At 49.8% G+C, this 20,990-nt stretch overlaps 1 protein-coding gene across 1 annotated transcript in view; it reads right to left on the bottom strand.

Annotated features, from left to right (window-relative positions):
* The window catches only part of trpc5a (transient receptor potential cation channel, subfamily C, member 5a), a 45,869-nt gene that overhangs the window by 4,879 nt on the left and 20,000 nt on the right, over positions 1-20,990 (bottom strand). Inside the window, exons 2-17 of the mRNA XM_029839644.1 lie at positions 17,674-17,715; positions 17,160-17,262; positions 16,807-17,057; positions 15,068-15,184; positions 14,913-14,975; positions 14,679-14,816; positions 14,395-14,598; positions 8,015-8,152; positions 7,489-7,687; positions 6,775-6,914; positions 5,550-5,750; positions 4,998-5,119; positions 3,637-3,832; positions 3,350-3,556; positions 1,934-1,975; positions 809-898 (exon numbers count right to left, since the gene is read on the bottom strand). Of these exons, the coding sequence (XP_029695504.1) occupies positions 809-898; positions 1,934-1,975; positions 3,350-3,556; positions 3,637-3,832; positions 4,998-5,119; positions 5,550-5,750; positions 6,775-6,914; positions 7,489-7,687; positions 8,015-8,152; positions 14,395-14,598; positions 14,679-14,816; positions 14,913-14,975; positions 15,068-15,184; positions 16,807-17,057; positions 17,160-17,262; positions 17,674-17,706 (2,244 nt within the window). The 5' untranslated portion in view covers positions 17,707-17,715. The remainder of the gene's footprint in view (positions 1-808; positions 899-1,933; positions 1,976-3,349; positions 3,557-3,636; positions 3,833-4,997; positions 5,120-5,549; positions 5,751-6,774; positions 6,915-7,488; positions 7,688-8,014; positions 8,153-14,394; positions 14,599-14,678; positions 14,817-14,912; positions 14,976-15,067; positions 15,185-16,806; positions 17,058-17,159; positions 17,263-17,673; positions 17,716-20,990) is intronic.

Consider the following 20,990-nt stretch of genomic DNA (forward strand, 5'->3'; position numbering starts at 1 on the left):
GGTAAGGACTTGCGAGGATGGTGGTGAAGTCACCAAGTCAGCGAACGGGGCAAATTTTTTCCTGTTCACATGAATAAAGAAAAATGAGGAGGTTTTAAAAGAGCTAGTGCTGTATTTACACAGGAGCTCCAGAGAACAAGATCAAGAGTTTCTGCGTGGTTGTCTGCAGCAAACAGCAGGACAGTTTCTGCTTAGCATGTTCACACATGCTAGTGGTTGTTTCCGCTCATCACCATCTCCACACTTGCCATATGCTCCAATGCTGTATTCACAAATGCAGCATTTATGGTTGGGACATCATGGTAATCAGGCACGAAGGACTCTGGGAGTGGAACACTAATTTAGAGTTCACGGTTCACTCATGCGCCACTCGAATAACAGCCTGTAGCTTTGGTGTAAAGTTCACACACACCTCCTCCCCCCTCCCTGGTGCTCACCATGTGGGAGACAAACACGGATCACGTGGCTTGAATCTTCAGCCAGCGAAACACTGATTTGCTCCAACATGCACCTGATGCCAGTCGAGCATTTTAACCGTTCGATCCTGCAACAGTGGCCGCTGTAGATACGGCGCTGGCACGCTGGCAAGTGTACGAGTGTGCACCTGATGTTCCTGCACTTTAAAGCTCACTCTGGGCTCCTGAGGCATCATGGGTAACAGTCTCAGCTGCTCAAACAGCTCAGAATCCATCACAGGTCAAGGCATTTGCCACTGATGAGCTTTAGCATACCTACCTACCTATATTTGTGTAAAATAAACCCATATAAAGATGTACTTGCTAGCATCTAGTTAGCCGCTGATGCTCACCTTGAAGTTCTCCTCTGTCAGTCCCTCGTCTGTCTTGGCGCTGCGTATCATGGCCGCTACGTACCTCTTCACCAGGTTCCGAATCACTTCCTGTTGGCGACATGTTGCCAGAGATTGAATTTCACACGTTAATTTGTGATGAATCATGATAAATGCAATAAAACAAAAAAAGCATAAAAGTGATCAACCCTGATTAAGAGACAGCGAAGGCAACGTGGGACACACAAAGAAAATGTCATTTTATCATGTTTTCAGCTGCCAGTCTGTCAAAAAAAGAGATAAATAATTCCACCGACTTATGAAGCATCGTTGCCACGTTAAATAATCAGCCGGTGACACTGATTGATTTAAAGAGCACAGACAAATTTCACCAACATTTGGTGCTTGGTGGGAGGCAAGTCAAACCCTGACACACTGTACAGTACACACACACACACACACACACACACATCCATTAACACACTGCTTCCTCCCACAGTTAACACCTGTCACTGCCAACTAGGACGGTCTGGCATGCTGTCAGTGCCCACAACTGCCAAAACACACACACACACACACACATACACACACATTCTGACAAACAACCCCTAAAACATGGAGAGATATCAAAGCGCCGATCAGTGTCACCAAGCACGTTATTGACGTCCCCACATTTGTAAACTCGGCTGCTGCTGCGCTGATATAATCCTGCAGCTCTGGAGTCCAAATATCAGGACAACTGTCCTTTTAAAATCTACATTCAAAACTGCAGCGCACAGAGGTGCAAGGATGCACCCACGAAGACATCGAACCTTCATAAGGCTTTATGCCACCTCAAAGAGCTTCGCCATTAGGGGGCAGCATAAACAAACCGGATGTTCATTTGCTTTATATAACGTCAGAATCGTTGAATTCAGTGTTGGGAGGCCTGTAAAACCACATGGCCCATTGTTCTGGGAGAGATAAGGGCCATTCACTGCAGTTTCCCCAATCCACCAGTTAAATTTGCATTTTGCCTTTTTCTTTGCCAACTCTCTCCACTGATCAGTGAAACACCGACTGCAGCCTGGTCCTTCAAAAAGGATCATCATCACTTTGGACCTGCTGCAGAAAATACACAGAACTAAGTGTGTGTGCCAGACAGACCTGGTAGTGCTGATTCTGGATCAGACTGTCGGCATGGCGTTCCTGCAAAGAGAAATAATCAGATCAAACTTGCAGGAAATACAGTTAAAAAAAAACTAAAACAAAGGGCGTTCCAGCTGTTAGGCGCTGATGTGGAGTCCCACGGTAAATAAAAATGGACCGAAACAATCCAATCTGGAGTGAGTGTGATAAAAAAAAAGAGGCGAGCGGGGAACAATCTACTCCATTATCTGGTGTGATTTATGGAAGCACTCATCCTTTCATTCCGCTCAGACAACCGGATTCCTGCTGTTTCATAAACCCGGACAGCTGAACAGCACCTGAAGTCTCGCCTCCGATGGCGACGCCCGGTGAAACGGGCGTTCCGAGGTGGTCGTTTTACCGTCAGGGTGAACTGTCGGCGGTAATCAGGTCGGCTTCATACTTGAGTCTGTGCGTTTTGGGGCCGTCTTTACCTCGGTCTTGATTTCCCTTTCATCACGTTTCACACTGTTCTGACCCCATCTGTGCTTTTAATTTCTCTCTCTCGCTTTTTCACGGAAGCACACTCGCGCGTGCGTGCGTGCACACACTTTAGATCCGTGTGGCTCAGTAAACCTATGTGGGCTGGTGGGCTTATATAACTCAGCTGATTTCAGCTGAGGTGATGGCAGCTGCAGTGCCTGTGTGTGTGTGTGTGCGTGCACATGTGTGTGTCAGCCCTCTCGCCGTGCTCTTTATTCACCGATCCTGCGCTCACTCAGCTGATGCCGTCTCTCTGTATAATCCAGTTATTCCGAAACAGGCTGGACGACGCGTCCTCTTCCACTCCGGCTGATCCCGTCCATGATTATGTTCCTCTGTTTTAGTGTCACACAGCTTTTCTTATCCACTCAAGTTTAGCGGCGGCGACAGACTTTTTCCCCCGCCCTGTCTACCGATGCTTCCGACATCCCACCGGGCGTTTCGTCGGGAACGCCACCTGACTCATACAACCTGTCAGACATCGTATGTCCTTTAAAATCCCACAAGGACCCTCTGATATCCCGGTTGTTCTTCTCCAGATTCAAACTGACCCGCAGATGTAAACACACGTGCACCTGCGACCATGCACGTGCCGCTAAATGAAACGCAACTCTCCTAACGTTGTTTCCGGACGGAGCATGTAGCTGCTCAGCTGCCCTGTCGCAGCGCATCGGATTCAAAGCCAGGCCTGATTTGATTTGCGAGCGGGATGCCGCTCCTCTCCGAGGGGGCAGACGACGCTAAAGAAACAACCAAGACAAACGTTCCGCGGAGATCGAGCTGAATCACACAAAGATTCAATTTGCTGAGTCATGAATAAGGAACTTTTTTGTTGCCAATCACTTTGAAACTTCTTTCCGCCTTTACAGTCGCGGCCGGGAACGCCACGCGAGCTCATTTGGAAGCTCTCACCGTGAATTCTCGGAGATTTTCGCATTTGTGCGTGTCGTCCCCCAGCGGCCCCCTCCTGCACAGCTTGTTGTGGAGCCACATCAGCAGGTACCAGACGGACTTGGGGCTGGGGACGATGTTGAACGGGGGAGGCAGCGTCCCGCCCTCGTCGAAGTAGCTCATCCACAGCTTGGTGCGAGCGAACTTCCACTCGATGTCGGCGTGGTCCTGCGGGGGCGAAGGGGTGAGCGAGAAGACGGGTCGGACGGAGTTCACGGGTTCTGGAGGCGGTTCCTGCGGTGACTTACCGCAATCAGCTGGTAGGAGTTGTTCATCATGGCGATGAGCATGTTGAGCAGAACCACCAGCGAGATGACGTTGTACGTGCCGAACATGGTCGCCCCGATGAACTCAGTGAACTCGTGCCGGGCCTTGACGTTGGTGACGTACAGGTTTAACAGCCCGAATATGGACCAGAACAGAGACTGGAGCGTCTCAAATAGCCTGAGGGGGAAGAGGGAGAGGCGAAGATATAACGCAGCCCACCAGTAGAGGGAGACGATTTGGACCGCTCTCGTGCACGATTGCTGTGAACAAATGCGATATTTTCCCCCTTTTCCTCGCCATTTCAGCTCGGCTTGTCCCCCCCTCCCCCGCTCTGATCTGTCGCCTGATTGTGCGACAGCCTCGGCGACGGCGCTGGCTATTGAATTTTTGATGAAGCAACAATTGGCAGAGTGGGCGGGAGAGAGGGCTTCTGTCTGTGGGGTGTTATTTCTATTTGTGCCGCGTTAAATATTTATGGGTGGACGAGGTTTTTGGTGGTCGCTGTCTCCGTCTGTGAGGTGGGCCTGTTGGTGAAAGCAGGCGCAGGACCAGGGAACGATGTCACAGAACCATTAGGAAACGTAAAGAGGGACGGCAAACTCGTGGCTGGGGCGTCACCATGGCGATGGGTCACATGTTCGGCACCAGCACGAGTCGGATGTGGCTTCTACGCGCTACGAGCCAGCAGCAGGCTGCTGGGATGGAGGCTCTTTATCATTCATGGCCGACTCGGGTGTTTCTTTCACAACAGTCGCCTCGACTCCCGCGTACCTTCGCTCGAATCAATCGCAACGTGATAAAGCCAATATCTAAAGCAAACAGCGCGCCTTCGCTCTGCACCCGCCGGGAGATAAACTTGAGCCGCAATGATTCCAAGTGGCTCATGTAAAAGCAAGTCCAGTGCCCCCAGTTTCCTGGGGGAGCGTGTGTGGAGCAGCGGCCCGCGTACGAGAACATTTCAATTGTCAGAGCCCACGTGCACTGCTGGGACAGTCCGCGATGACATCCGATACAGATCAAGATGTTTGTATCGGAAGTCTATACGCATAAACACAGAAGACAAAACTGGTTAAAACTTGTCCAGTGAATAGAGATCTACAACATTAACGTATATGCTGCTCCTTTGCTAGGAAACCATGTTAGCTAAGGCTAATGGAAACTGATAGTTTTGAACTCATAAATGTGGAACAGAAATACTGCTTCCTTTAATGTCAACCTGTCTGTGTGTAGCAAGTTTTTTTTAGCTACGCATCGAACCGTCCTGAAATGCTTTATCCAGAGAATTCGGCCTTTTCCTGAGGTGTTTTTTTCTCTTTTCTCAGCGTGGTGTGGATGCACTCACGTGGAGAAGGCGTTGTTCTGCCTCTCACAGCGGATTCCCTTGCAGTTGTTGTGTTCCTCTGAGGCCTTGGTCTCGTAGTAGAAATACAGCTGGTTCAGGCCGTTAGCAAACGCCAGCAGCACCTATAAAAGGAGACATTAGCTGGAGACGATTAATGAGACCATCCCCAACGTGTAATGACTGCAACTGCTATGTGAGGTATTCTAATTCTGCAAGCATTGACCCTCTGCTGCTCGGGGGCATTTTAAAACACAGCTTTATTGTCAAACCAGACGTGAACACGGTCGCGTTACTCAAAGCACTGTGGGTTCTGTGCCGCGGGCTCTTTGGGATTGATTTTAGGACTTTGGGGAGTTAACGGTTCCTCTGTGGAACGTGTTGCAGGTTCCCCTGAGAGGGAGTTAATCAGCTCTGAATGTAATGAAACAGTCCCGCGATGTCCTTGGTCCAGCAGTGAAGGTCACCGATACGGCTGCGTTATCGGTGATGCATTTAGCAAACACAGAAGAACTTAATGCCAAGAAGAACACAGGCGGATGGAAGAACTCTCACCAGACAGTAGATGAAGAGAAACTTGAGGATGTCCAGCAGCATCCTTCCCAGTGAGATCTGCAGGGGCCCGAGGTGGGAGTTGGCTGTGAAGAGGGAGATGAGTCTGAGGGAGCTGAAGATGTTGGCGATGGCGAACAGAGCCTCGGCTATCAAGGTCGGATGCCACATCTCCCACTCTTCCCTTGGACGGGAAGAGTTGTACTGGAGGGTAGAAAAGGCAAGTTAAGAAGCACGTGAGGAGGAGAGGGAGGGATAATGAAGAAATTAGCCTAGCTTAGCTTGTTTCAGAGCCGTAATGAGTCCGTAAGTCTCTTCCGAATGGACACTTGCTTCGCGAGTGATTTGTGGTTCAACGTAACATTTATTGTTGCCCAATGTGCAGCTAGACTCATGACTCCATTATCACGTGCACAATGTGGCCCTTTAACAAAGAAAATCATGACAAACTCTGCAAAACCTCCAGAAGATCCCTCCGCGAGGCTGCCGCTCCCTCGCCTTTCAGTAGATTTCACAGTTTCCTCTTTGCAGGAATCCCTCTTCATCCCTCATCATCCAACATTCCACACCTTTCTCTATCGCTGACACGTCACTTTCTCCATCCTCCCCTCTGTTCTTCTTCTTTTGCTTTATTCATACGTCTGTGCCCCTCCGCCTCGGTTGTCTCATGCATGGCTTGCTTTTCATTTCAAATTCATCCGTTAGACTTTCGCAGGACGTCTGTCTTGTTAACTCCGCTGCTATTAACATTCACCCCACACACACACACACACCGGCGAACATCCCGAAACACACATGCGGATGCACTCTCATTAATTTATAGGTGCTTTTTCTCCGTCTAGCTTCACTTTTTTTTCAACGTCCCGGCTTTCATTGGAGGATTTTAAATGCTGATATGAAAAATAAATCTGCATGTGTTTATACTGTATAAGTGGGTGTCTGGGACCTGCGTAGGAGGAACATGCACCACCACCAGTGACTCACAGCTGCTGCAGATGGCCAGGCCGTCTGGCGTGCAGCGCCGCCATTTCACCCGTCGCTCTTAAAAAAAAAAAAAAGGCAAACCTTCCCGTTTCGAAAGGCAGGGACGGAAAGTTAACTGAAATCCGTCGCACAACTGCACTGGCGGAGCTCGTCCACCTCCTGTCCGGCGCCGCAGCACCGCTGCTTCAAAGGTTAAAGGTGGCCGGATGATACACCGTTGCATAACCGCGGCGGCCATCTTTACCTTCACGTAGGCCACGATCTTCAGCGATATTGTGGCCAGGTACAGCGAGTTCATGGCAAAGTCCATCAGGTTCCACCAGTCGTGGATGTACTCCGTGAATCCACCGTCCCACATCTCCTTGATCTCTGCCCAGATGAACCCTGAAACACACGCACACACCAGTTATTTACATCCAACGCCGCGGTCACGCATGTGTGAGCGCATCAGTGTCATCCATCAGCGGTTCCTGTTTGCTCGACTGCCCCGCTTGAATATTTCATTTTGGCAGCAGCTCTGGGCGCAAAGCAGAGAGTCGATGCATCTGTAGGACTGAGTTCAGACAAAGGCGGAGTTTATTCTGAATCATTTACACATATTTTGGAGTCTTTTTATTCAGGGCGCATTAAAGCTCAGACGAGAGGCACGTTAGCATGAGTGGAGGCAGAATGTGGCGCCGCAGATGTAATGTTTACAGCTACGCATCTCCACGCACGCCTACACAAACTACCACCTCCGGATGATCAGCCCCCCTCCCACGCAAATACACACCCGCGAGAAAGAAACACCTAAAACAAGAAGTAGGACCGGCAAACGCAATCATTTCTTGACGTTTTGCAGGTGGAGATGGAATTCTGGAAGGAAAACTTTTAACCAATCAGAGGGCTGCAATGTGTCAAGCCCCGCCCACAATGCATTGTAGGCTACTTTTATCTTCAAAGTGTGGCAGCTACGTACCCAGCACCCAGGGCAGAATCATCCACTCCACCACGGTGGGCGGGGGCCCTTGCATGTGCAGGTTGGTGCGAGCGATGTGCTGCGAGGCTAGCAGCAGCAGGAAGAGGAAGGTCAGGTAGGACGCGGTGTGACAGATGAACTTGATGAAGGGCTTCTTGATGAAGTTTCCCAGAGCGCTCTTCGGAGCCAGCAGGTAGATCTGACAAGCAATGAGATGTTTGTTATCGTCGCACCGCTAGCTAACTGTGCGGTTGCTACGTGTTGCTCCTTAATATCCCCTTATTAATGAAATCAATTTCTTGTTTGTTTCTCAGGCCGACCGTTGTTGTCGAGCCACCGTTTCCTAGCAACAGCAGCCTTTAACTCCCTAGTAACAAATTTACTTTGAGGCAGACGGAGTAGTTTAGCTTCCTCCCTTCCTTTAATGTCTGGTCCCATCACTCCTTTAATTCTTCACCTCTTTTAATTCCTCTCCTCACCTTTCTTCCTCCTAAACTTATACTCCCCCCCCCCCCCCCATCTGTACCAGAGAGAAGACAGGAAACAGCAGGCCGATGATGAAGCAGGTGACCAGTTTGACGGCCCAGTGCCGTCTCCTCCAGCCCGGGAAGCCGTCGTACCACAGTGTGGCCAGCAGCTGCTGGCAGTTGGGCTGAGCCACAAACTGAAATGAGAGGGAGTGGAGATAAAGGAAAAAGGACGTTGAATAAGGAAAATACAACCGACAACACATCACACTCGCCCCCCCCCAATCCCTCAAAACCAGCTGGGTCCTCTGTTAATTTCCTCCCAGTTTTCTCGCTTTCATCCTCCAATCGTGTCTTTGTTTTCCTTTCATCTTCATGTCTTTCAATCCTACTGATCTCTTTTCTCTCGTCACCCCCACCGTGTCTGTTGCTCCTGTAGGTTCTGGCTGAAGACGCGGCGCACAAGCGGCGCCAGAAACATTCAGGCGGTCAACTCGGGCCTGTCAATCATATGCGATGCTCAGACGCCGCTTTGAACATTTGGCGTTGGCAGCGTTTCTCCACACGTCCTTGTTTCATTACACGTGTTTCATGAATAATTGATCCTGCCACGTTTCATTTGCGCGGTCCCTTCCTGAGGCGCAGAAACATGCGCGCAGCAGCGGCAGAACGCCGTCCTGGACTTGGACCGGTGTGTAACAATAGTGTATCGAATAGAGAAGAACAAGAGGATTTAATTGAATAGATGAAGGAACAGTGGGGGGTCGGGGGGGGGGGGGGGGAGCAGTGGAAGTCAAACCAAGGTGGCTCCTCGCTGCAGCGTTCAGGCTTCTCTACGTTCCTCCAGACCTGCCTGTCTCCCTCCTTTATTCCACTCTTTCCATTCTCCTCTCCTCCTCTTCATTTTCTTCCTCTCGCTCAGCTCCAGTTTGGGTTTCCTGTTGCCATGGCAGCCGCATGATAATGAAGGAGCCGATCTTTGAGCACCTCTAAACTACAGCAGCCGGCTCCTTCCCCTCGTCCTCCGTTCCCGCCCATCAGACGCTGCTCTTCGTCGCTCGTCCTCACTCCTCGGACGCCACCAGGTGGGCTCTGCGGCCAATCAGAGAGCGCCAGGTGGGCGAACCCCGAGCTCCCAGTGGGGCGTGTGAACGGCTGTACTGGTATTTTGGGACATTAAGTTGCCAGACTAGGCCAGGCTCTGGGTGTATGTAGATTATTACAGGTTATGAACAGTATGTAGATTAAAGTCCAGATCTGAACATTTTAATTAACTTCTCGTCAGAAGTTTAACAGCTTTCATGTTGCAGTGGGATTATTTGCCTCCAGACCCTGCACGGAAAAGAGAATTTAACACCCACACGCCGACAGTAACAACAAGCAGGACAGGATGTCACAGGAAATCTGGCGTTTAAAAATGACAAAACACGCAGGGATAATTCAGAAAGCGCTGGATGCGGATCAAGAAAATAGCTGCATAGATGTCAGCTGTGCTGCTGAACTATTCAGGAAGTGGTTCTTTGGTCTGGATTCATGCTGCGCTGGGATGAGGCCTTCGGAGACCGGAGTATTTTTAATGTCTAACGTAGACAGTGCAGCAGGGGACTGAGCCGCCAAAGACAAGGAAATGGTTCTAAATGAAAAAAAAACAACAACACAAGATCCTGGCGATGGCTCCCCGTGACTGACATTTGCATTTCAGATATTGTTCAGGGAACTCCTGCACAGGCACAATGGCTGCACACCGGAGACGGTACAGCCAGCTTTTCATTAAATCTGAAGAGATAAGAGGGAGTTATTCAGTCTTGTGAGCAGAATCTGATGCTAACCGGCTGAATTTGTCAGGCGTCGCTGCTGCGCCAGTTCCCGTGTTTACACACATCCTTGGCATCAAGAGGGGCAAAGACCCAATTTAAATGGCTAGTTAGCACCGCGGCTTCAAACAGGAAGTCAGCACAGGTCCGTGCACTCGACTGTTTCTTCCAAGATACACTTTAAAGTCAAGCTCAAACATTATTAGCATTCTTTAAAAGGTCCCGCTAATGCCGTGAGTGCTCGCCAGGGTTGATGTATTAGCCCTAAACTGTCGTCAAGGACACAGCGTTTCTGTGATTACCTCTGCACTGCAGCTCTGGGGGCTGAGCGAATGTGACGGGCCTATTGAGGAAAGAGGTTCCCCCCTCGTGCACCTCCACAATAGCGCGCATCATAATGAATTTAGAAGCGCTTCTATGCTCAGACTATGATCAACGGGTGCATTCCCCTCATCTTCTCTAATCAAACTGTCCATATCTCTAATGGATCAGCTCACTGTCGCATGGTACCATCCCACATTTCAGTCAGCCACAGACCTTAAAGCACGATCTGATACTTTCTACTTTCCAGTTAATTCAATTGCAGGGCATTCTGCCATGACCACTAAACTAAGAAATATGCTAAGCTGCAGCACCGGTTGATTCAATTCTGCTGAGCTCTGATGAAATCTTTCCTCAATGCTAAACAAAGCATTATAGAATCAGGAGATATGCATCAGGCAATGCATAGGCCTTATGATTTATATGTAAATATCAGAAAAGTTAATGTTGGTGCTCTAACATTTACCCTTTCAGTTTCCCATATTGCTGTGCCATTTGCTCTTAGCTAGCTACCCACAGCCAACATTAGCCTTAAAGTCTACTTAACTATGATTCCTAATAATTAAAAGATCCCCTTATTTAAGAAATGCAAATGACAAAAATGACTGTTTGCACATTATTCTGCCGCCAACGTGAAATACTTAATAAAAGCAAACAAATATGGTGACATCCAGAGGACAAATGTTTGCAAACACACATGCCCGACATTCATTATTGAGACGGCAGTTCATGTTTAATTTAGCGGGTTGAAGGTATCGCAGGTCCGCAGATGAAAAAAGGCATTTAAATGATTCAAACACGCAAACAACACATTAAAGATTCAGGGGTTTTATTGTGGGTTAAATGCAGGCTAAAGTGGTGAAAAGGAGCTAAAGTTTTTCTGTTAAACGACTGCTCTGATCTGCAGGTCAGCTGAGGGGAAGAGATGGATCGAGAACAACGAGGAAACAGGTAAAAAAGCCTGAAAGAATATTTTTAGATGCCAGCAGTGACTCCTGCCTCTTCATTGCTTTCAGATGAGTGTTACACACTTCCCGCTAGTTTGGTTAGCCATGTAGCTAACGCTAGGGCACCCATTAGTGACTCTGAATTCCCAGATCCAAACACAGCGGGAAGCGGCTACACGATTCCTGCCTTTAAAGTGGTCTATTGTTGGCTGCTGTGCGTAGACCCATTTTACATCTGAATCTGGAGCTCGCAGCAGCTTTGAGACATCATCAAATTACAGAATGTTCCTGTTGAAAAAGGGGAGGAGCTCATCTTCGTTCTGTTGTGTAATGTATCTCTGACTTTGTCCATCTGCCGTTATTTCACCTACACCCACTTCTTCTCCAAAAACCATTCCTCTTTGATTGCTGTCATTTATCAAATACCCCCCAACACACACACACACACACACACACATCCCCCCAGTTCATCTACATTCCGCCGCATTCCCCCTTTTATTGTCAGCCATTTTCTCGATTCCTCTCTAATTCTGCAGCCCTGCTGCAGTTCTCTCTGGTTTCGCTTCTTCTCGTGCTGTTTCCTTGTCTTGACACAAAATTCATCACAAATGTTTCTACTGCCTCTTTTTTCTTTAAATGAATGAAATCCAATACCGAGCCGGTCATCTGCACCCTTCCCTTTTGACTCCCCCCCCCCCCGTGCATGGAAGCCTTCTCCACCACAGGTTTGGTTTGCGCAGCAGCGCGTGTGTGAGTGTTTCTGTGTTGAATCAAAAGCAGGTCGTCTGTTTACCTCGGGGGGTTTCACTTTCGCTCCAAAGCTGCATTCAGTTGTGCCGCACATGTGTATAAAGCGTAATTCTCTGGCTCCTGCACCGGAGCAGTAAATGACCAGAGATCTGTCCAGGTATCCACAGGGGGGTTAGCATGTTGTTGCAGGCTTGGCTTGAATTTCTGGGGTCAATAAGAGCAGAAACGTCGAGCAAAACCCGCAGCCAAACAAGGCTGATGGCTGCGAGACGTGACCCGACTGAACCTTGCTTCATTTTCTTCGCACCCTCCGGACTAAATACAAATGCACCTGGTATCCTGGCAGTCTGTGGGCCTTAGGAACAAACAGAAAACAGAACAGGCTTCGGGTTTACGGAGAGCACCTCGAAGCTGGGCAACCTGTGGTGTGTTTACGCCCAATTTACCCACCGGGGAGCAACTAAATGAGATTCAAGCAAAATTGCTGAGTTTGGAATTTCATGTACAGTAATCCAGGATGAAATCCAGGAGAGAAGAGGAAGAGAAGGAGGAAGAGAAGGAGGAGGAGGAGGAGGAGACAGATAGAGGAAGAAATGTGGAAAGCGTCAGAAGACCTAAGGGACGGAGGACCGGTCAGATGGAGGAATTGGTTTCCTTGGAGACACATGCAAGGTTAAAAAGGCATGGATGGCGCACGTGCGCGCACGCGTGTGTATGCGTGTCCAGCATCTATCGATCCTCGACAAACACAGAAATCACATTGGAGACCTGATATGCTTTGACCATTATTGACAGCCCTCTCTCACCTGCACGCTCACGATAGAAGGACGACATGCAATGGAGGAGCCGTATCATGAATTTGTGGACAGAGACAGAGACGGAGGGAGGAGAGGAGGGGAAGGGGGTGTCGGGGGGGGGGGGGGCAGCAGGGGTGGGGAGAGACTGCAGAACATTGCAGCTTACATAAGCAGCACGCACGCGTCTCCATGCGCACACATCTCCAGGACATCTGGACGCGCTAATGCTTCCTTGACGGTTGTCATGGCGTCCAGACGGCCCGTCTGTATCCTCCTGTCCCCAGACCACAAGTTGCCTGTAAGATCACAGGCTCCCCACCCAGGTGAGGAGCTGCTACACTGACGGATGGGGGGGGGGGGGGGGGGCGGAGGCCGCGGTGAGGCCGGCTTGACTGCGGACGTCTGAACTGACCAACCGATCTCCCGGCAGAGGCCGACCTCCCACCGTATGGTCTTTCCCCGCCTCTCCCTCATCACGCGTCAGAGCATCTGCCGTCTGCAGCCTTTAAGCCTTCGAAAGTGTTTCTTTCGGCCGGGATAAGAGCGTATTTACTCTGAGAAGAAGCGCAAACACGCCGGCGTTCCAGGCAGCGCGCCCGCCATCCGGCAGCCTTCACAGAAACATTTCTGATGCACGAGGAGATCACACTCACTTAACCACCCATTAAAGGTCTTAACTCGCCGATGTAAACGCAAATGTGTAAACGGCGCCGTGCGCTAAATAATAACCTCCGTCACTGACACGCGGGGCCCAGGGAGCAGATTTGGGTCTTCTGATCCACCGTAATGAGCCTCATCTTTATCCTCTCTCCCGTCCGGAAGTCTCAAATCTTCGACTGTGGGTCAACACTTCCCCGGGCATCGTTTAGAGCGCTAACATGTTAGCCTGTGACATCTGGAACGTGGTGCTTGTTTCCTCGCACTTTAGCAGTGCCCAGGCCATAATTTTGGGGCGTTTACAAGAATCGCAGTTCTTCAAGGTGGATTCCGTCTGCTTCACGCGCAAGAAAACACGTTAAACCCGCTTTGCCTCAAGCCGAGGTTGTATTATTCATGACTTTTCTGCGCTATGCTAAAAACCCCAAATACGCGGCACTAAAAAGACCCTCTAACTAGAAATCCTTGAACATCGGACACCAGTCCACCAAGCTCTCCTTATCTAGTATCCGGGTTCCTCCGGTCTTTCCTTGCGTCACCTCTGCTTCCTGACTGAGAGCAAGCACTTCACCTCTTATCTCCCCGCCTGTCTCTGCACCATCGCTCGTCTCCCCTCAGATGGGTCTGGCAGGATCCCTCTGCTGCACAGAGCTGCAGTGGGGAACTGGCATACGGACGGACAGGGTGGAAAAGACCCCGGGGTTTTCTCAGCGTTCGCTAACTTTATCCCATCTAATCTCTCTCCCGCTCCCCCTCCAGCTCTCCATCCTTCTCTTTCTGTCCCATTAAATCCCTATTTTGTGTTTTGTTGCTCCTCAGATCACAGACGCCGCAGCTCATTATCTCCCGCGCTTTCCCTCCGCGCCATCCATCTTCCCCTTTCATCCCGCTAACTCTTCCGCTAACCTGCCTTCACTCTTTCTTTCCACGCTCCCGTAGTTTCTGCTGCGTACACCATCCTGCCTCTCCCGCTGACAGGTCCCAGGAGAAGTGACACAAAGCCCTTCAATCCCACAAAGATGAGGGAATGTCGCTCTGCGGGATTTTGCATGCGAGCACATATATTAAGTTGTAATAGCTGGAACTAGGGCAGAAGGTTCTCGTCTGTTAACCTCGAATGGCTGGAAAAATGGTTATGAATATCCGCCGGTACCTCTTTTTGGTGGTATTTGATGGCCAGTTTGAGCTTTGCCAGGTTGTGACACTGCCTGGGGTCCAGCTCCTCGCTCTGGTCGTCTCGGTGGTTCAGTATGGTTTCCAGTTCTCTGGAACTCCTGGCCTGGTCCAGAAGGTCTTTGGCAAAGCGCTTGCATTGTTGCGACAGCTCCTCGTACTCCTGCCGAAACTCGTTCTCCACCTGAGGAGGAAGGAGGAAGGGGCGTTTGTATCGTTTTTATCGTTTCAGAGACGAGGCGAGCGTAACCAAGAGGGCCCCACCTTACTGAGCTCTTTGAGTTCCCAACCCAATCTGAAAGCCGTGAGGATGGGATCCTCGCTGGACAGCGCGATGAGCGACGGGGAGGCCAGGGCCTTATAGATGTTGAGCCGAGAGCGCGAGTGTCGCAAACTGTCCACCTTCAGTAACAGAAGGAGAATCTTTCCTGATTAACATCAAAACCATCAAAGATCAAAGCAAAAAAAAACAACCAAACAAACAACGAAATTACCGACCTCTGAACTGGACACACACTCAACACAGTCGCATCGGATCTGGTGTGGTCTAGGAATGGTGACCTATGACCCCCCCCCCAAAAAAACACATATATCTCTCAGCAAATGAGCCTTTGGTGACCATAATGTGGACAAAAGAGGGGAGAGTTGATCACCTTCCGCTGTACGAGGAGCTTGATGATTTCATAATTGTTGGTGTGAGCAGCGAGCATGATGGGAGTTATGTCTGGGGTGAATTCTGAAAACTGGCTGTCCATCATCAATGAGGGAACCTTAGGGAGGAAAAACACACTCAATGAAACGCTTCCGTCAGAGAAGACAATCCAATATCAGCCGAGTAATCCCTCCTTTTATGAGCAAAAAAAAAAAAAAACCTTCACTGAAGCTTTTTATGAAATCATAAAGCGTGGATCGAATTAAAGTCACTTCAGTGGGATTAAACAGAACTGAATTAATGCTCCCAACAATAAATGTCACCTCGTTAAAACCCTCGTTTACTCCAGTTAGCAGCAGCTGCCAAAACAGCAAAAATAACCATAAAATAATATTTTGGTACAGTTAAAACGCAGGTGGTCCATTATCATCAAAGCCAGAGGTCGATTTCACTGTATATTTCAAAGCAGACGTCAGTTCTATACAGTACTTTAGTCAGTACTGTATAGAACTCTACCTTAAGCCTCTGTTTTACAACTGTAACACCTTTCCTTAGCCAGTTAGCTTGTTTTTGCTAAAAACAGGCATTTAAAACAGCGCAAAAGTCATTTTACACACTAAATGACTTCTTCTCCTACCGAGAAGCCGCTCCGCCCACAGAGAGGAAGGCGGGATTAGAACAACCGAGTCAAGACAAATATCCAGGAAGCCGCGGCTTTACGGGAGAATTAAAGGATGACAAAAACTTCAACGTCTGATCTCTCATGACAGATTGCTTCAGGGAGGAAATCACATGAACCAACACCAAATGTTTGCCGATTGTTCCCTCCAAGTGTTAAAAAATAAAAAGGCCTTATGAAGCATATGGTGTGTAATCTCCACACACACACACACACACACACACACACACACACACACACACACACACACACACACACACACACACACACACTTCAGAAGGACAGGGGAAGCAGTCTGGAGGAAGAAGAGGGAGCAAAGGAGGAGTGGACCCTTTCATCTCTCTGAGGGAGAATGAAGCAGAGTGCGTCCGTCCGTCTGTCACGTCCCCCCCCCACCCCATCAGCCCCCCTTTCCCGCGTCAGTGTCTCCCAACGCTCCTCCTCGCTCTTTCGCCTCATCTGACCTCCATCCCGAAGCGTTACAGCGGCTTTCCCACCAATCGGCGCTCTTTGTTTGGAGTTGACGCTCTGTGTCGACGTGCCGATAATAAATGAGAAAAAAGGAGAAGTGGTGCGTGCGCTCCCGTCCCCCGGCCGACACGGAGGAGAACGCATCCTTCCCGCAAATCCCTCCTTCAGCCGAGGGTTGGTTGTCATAGTGACAGGAACCCTTAAAATCTCTGTCCGAGAAATCGTGTAGCAGCCAGAAGTTCCTCTCATCTTCACTTTTCCCCTTGCACCCTCCTCCCACCGCCCCGTGTCTTCTCACCTTCTCCTCCTCCTCCTTTGCTTGCCGCCTGCCTGGACTGTGACACCCCCCCCCCCCCCCACACACACACACACACACACGCTGCAGTGTGCAGACAAATAAACTGTCTTAAAATCCTATTTCACAGTGTCTACACAATGAGCTGTTTAATGTTCGACCTCTCAAAGGAACGTGGCAGCGAGCGTTCGGAGGAATGGCGGTAAAACTCATTATCTCTCTCTCACACACACGCACACACGTGCAATAACACAGATCCACGCCGTGTTCTCCTTCTCCACACGTGGATGCAGACCTGTTTCTCGCCGCTCGGCCTCCTGTGCGACAGCAGCAGCTCCACGGCGCCCACCACCTCCTTCCTGATGGCGTAGAGCAGGGCGTCGCCCGTGTGGATGCCGTGGTCCAGCAGGAGCTCCATGATCTCCAGGTTCTCATTCTCGATGGCGATGAGGAGCGCGCTCCGCCCCAGCGGGTCCAGGCAGTTCACGTCTATGTTGTAGTACACCTCTGCCTCCCGCAAGGCATGTTTGACACCGGCGTAGTCCCCTGAGGGAGGGTAAAGGTGGTTTGCGACACTTTCGAGAGAGCCATCTGGGTGCCTGGACATCCCAAAAACTCATGAAAAAGGTGAAGGTGCAGGAGTGTTACCCTTCTCCACGGCGGTGAGGTAGGCCCTCTCTTCTGCAGACAGCTCCACCTCAGCCCGGACGATCTGAAGTGGGATGCGGTCGCGGTACGGCGAGTATATCGCCTGAAAACACACAATATTTAAGAAAATAGAACCCCCCCCCACACACACACACATTCTTGTTCTTCTTCATGAGGACCTGTTTGGCATATTGAACCCTAACCCTAACCAGATCCTAACCTAAACTCTAACCATCCCAACTAACCCCTTAACCCCCACCCTAACCTAAACCCAAACCTAAACACCAAAACCAGATCTTAACCCTCAAACACTCTTTTGAGGTTGTGAGGACAAGCCAAAATGTCCTCACTTTCCAAGAAAAAGTCCTCAATTTGCTAGTAGAATGTGGCTTTTGGAACTCAATATATAGAAAGTACAAGAATGCACTCACACACACACACACACACACACACACACACACACACGCGCACACACACACACACACACACACACACACACACACTGTTCGCTCACCTTCTTGTAGTACAGCTGTGTCATGGGATTCATCTGGCCTGTCTGGAAGACAGAGAGAAACAAGATTTACAGCAGGGCTTTCCTTTATTCTGCTGACAGACCCCCACAAACCAGAAAACACAACCACGACAGACAGGTAGTCATTGGCTTATGGACAGAAATGAGGCGTATAAAATCCCTCTTTTGCCTTATTAATTAAGGCCAGACGGCGCAGCTGCTGAGGCGGAGCTGAGAGACAGTGATAGCCAGGCTGCAATAAAGCACACACCAACGCAGGCTACGTGTTGGCCGCTCTTGTCACGTTAGAAGTTTTAGTGGTAGGGCGCGCTCTAAAGATGGAACATCTGGTAGAGCAACAGAAGATGGGAGCCCGGAGCGGAAATGTGGTGAAAACAAACTGGAGAAACCAACATTTGCTGAAGAACACACACATTAGTCAGAGATGCTAGGGGAGTAAATCTGAGGAGCCTGGAGCTGACTGTGAAAGTGCAAGCTCAGCATATTCAATAAATAAGGCCTGATTATTACACAGGCGGAGGGGGGGGGGGGGGCTCAGAGATTGGATCAACAGGTCTGCTCCACTATTGCCCCAACAGAACAGCCCGACTTGGGTGATGGTTTCAGCCGTGGTTGAATTTAATCTACAGAGAGTCCGAGAGTGATGGGCGGCGGCCCCCCCCAAAAAATGTTTCCGGCTGTTCTTTTTAGAAGTAATGAGGCCGATTAAACTCATTGCCTGTGTCTGACCTTTATGCAGCAGTTTGTCATTTCAATTTGGAGGATTTATTCGCCGTACATGGGCACCGACCACGGACTGCCCACACGTGTTAATCTCGTCATTCTTTACACGCCCTCTCGTAGACGTCGCGCATGAGGTTACGACGGAGGATGTTCAGGATCTGCATAGCGAGGGGGGGTTTATGCTGACGTCGCCAGTGTGCCGCTGTAGTACAGCAATGCAGATAAACTCCCGCACGACGCCCGTCATCGGAAACATTTGGCCCCGCCTCCCACACCCTCCTATTTTACCTTCCCTCCCCTCGGGTCCTCCCCCGTTCCCCCTCCTCCTCATCTCTCACCCAGCAACTTTCAGATTTTTTGGGAGGCAATAAAACAGCCCGTCTTCTCCCATTGCTCCCCACCTTGTCCCCCCCCCCCAACCACCACCACCACCGCCTCGCCTCTCCTGCCTCCCTCCGTGAATGTTTTTGCACATTCACGGCGGCGATGTGGATGTGGTGGTGGTCAGAGCGAACCCTCTGACGCTCGCTCAGAAGTCAAGCCGCCTCGGCGGCGTTCGAATATTCTGACGGGGTGTATTTCTGGAGCGCCGCGGAGAAATAGGACAGGGACGAGCTGTGCTGCATCGGGGGCTGACGACTCCGCGTCACACCAAAGGACCCGAGCAGTCGCGGCGGGGCGGGCTGCCATTTGCTGAAACAGTGTGTCCCGGCGACGCCTTGTGCAGCTTCCCTGTTGAAATGTGGCCGCCGCCGACAAAGGGAGGAGGAAAAGAGGAATGGGGAGCCACAGCTGCGTGGTCATATCGCTGACGTCTCATCACAGCGGTCCCGCTCCGCCTAAACGCGTCACAATAGAGGGAATAAAGAGCGGAGCGGCCTGGGACTTGCTGCTGAATTTCTGCGAGAGTGCAAAGTGCTAAAAATGCCCCAAAAAGTTCAAATACACTGTAATTCAAACCTGATCACTGCCGATTTATGGCACACGTATCTACGAACCGAAATTCCTGCCAAATGCCTCCAGCACTGCTCCGGGAGGAGGTTCTGAGACGAGCCGAAGGCTCCTTTGATTTCCATCTTATCTGCTTTTGCTGTTCATCGGGTTTCTGCCAGCGCTGCGTTTTGGCTCATGCCTGCACCTTAAAGGGAGGTGGGGGCCTTTCTTAATTAAACACGTGCATCGGCAGCAGACATTAGATTTATGTACATCTGAGGGCAGATGGTGGCAGAAAACGGCAGCATAAGCACAACCACTGCGTCCTCTTCGGGCCACTCAGCAATAACGCCGAAGGTTCTGATGAGCGAAAGCGCTGCCAGCCAAACGTTTGCTGCATTTTATTACATATGTGGGCGGTTCTCTTCTTCTCAGAACAACATGCTTCTTTCCAATCTCTCACTCCTGTCTAATCACTCTCTCCCCACCTTCTACTCTTCCTTCATCATCGGGCTGTAATGAATATTGTGAGAGATTTTAAAAAAGTGTGTCTCAAATGTCTTCATGAAAATCCCCAGGATACTGCTGAAAGGGGGGTTGGAGAGCACGTTTGCTTCCTGTAATCAGTGTTTTTACCATTGCGAGTCACCAAATCTTGCACCGCAGCCCTTTAGAAGCTGGGGAATCTGTACACGCTCTGCAAGAGATCAAAATCGTGGTGCAGAAACGGAGGTTTATCAAAAAGAACAGGCGCACCTTCACATTGTCAACCCCTCTTTCGCTCATGTTACACTTTCTTGAGCTCTTCCTCCTGCTCTGCAATATTCTTATATTACTTCTGCCATTTGTCTCACCCTCTCTGACTCTCTGCTGTTGCTCCTGGTGCCCTCATACTCATATTTCCCCCCCTCACGTCTCTCTCCATTTTCCCTCCACTTCATCATAATTCCTGGAAATCTTTCGTCCGCTCTGCAGCTGAAGGCTAATATGTTGTCGGGCTAATCTTTTTGTTAGATCAGGCTTAAAAACTCTCTGAATTTGATTTCTTTCCCCTCAGACATCCTTTATCCTTCACATCTCCTCCAAATCTAAAGTTAAATCTAAAGTCTGAACTTCCTCCCATCAATTCGCCGTCACTCTCGTGCATGTAAACAAGCTTGCTAACCACCGAGGAGCGGCGCAACCAGACTGCTGTCCTCTAAACCAGAGAAAGTTGTCTTGCTGATTGATTTTGTGCCGTAAATAATTGATCAGCCTCTGGATTCTGGGCTCCGGTCTTCTGAACCCTCGACCATTTCCTCTCTCTCTCTCAAAAAACTACACATCTTCTGGTTACCACTTCCTACATCATCCTGGACCAGTAAAAGAAACAACTTTACAGGACACAACGTGGGTCACAGAAGGAATTCAATCTGCAAATCAGGCTGAGGTTTTAGCCACTTTTGCAAATGTTTTAGTCAGTTTTTTTTATTTAAAAAAATGGCACGCAAGGACTCTTAAGTAAACCAGCATAGGGGAAATGGAGGGGAAATAGGGGGGAAGTAGCTAAATCTGCCCAATTAGTGTTCCTTTAATGATGGGGTAAAAGGGTGGACAGAGAGGATCTTAATTGGAATCTTAATTAGTTTCAGACGACCCCGAAG

The sequence above is a fragment of the Takifugu rubripes genome, chromosome 8 (assembly GCF_901000725.2).
Source record: "Takifugu rubripes chromosome 8, fTakRub1.2, whole genome shotgun sequence".
NCBI lineage: Eukaryota > Metazoa > Chordata > Actinopteri > Tetraodontiformes > Tetraodontidae > Takifugu > Takifugu rubripes.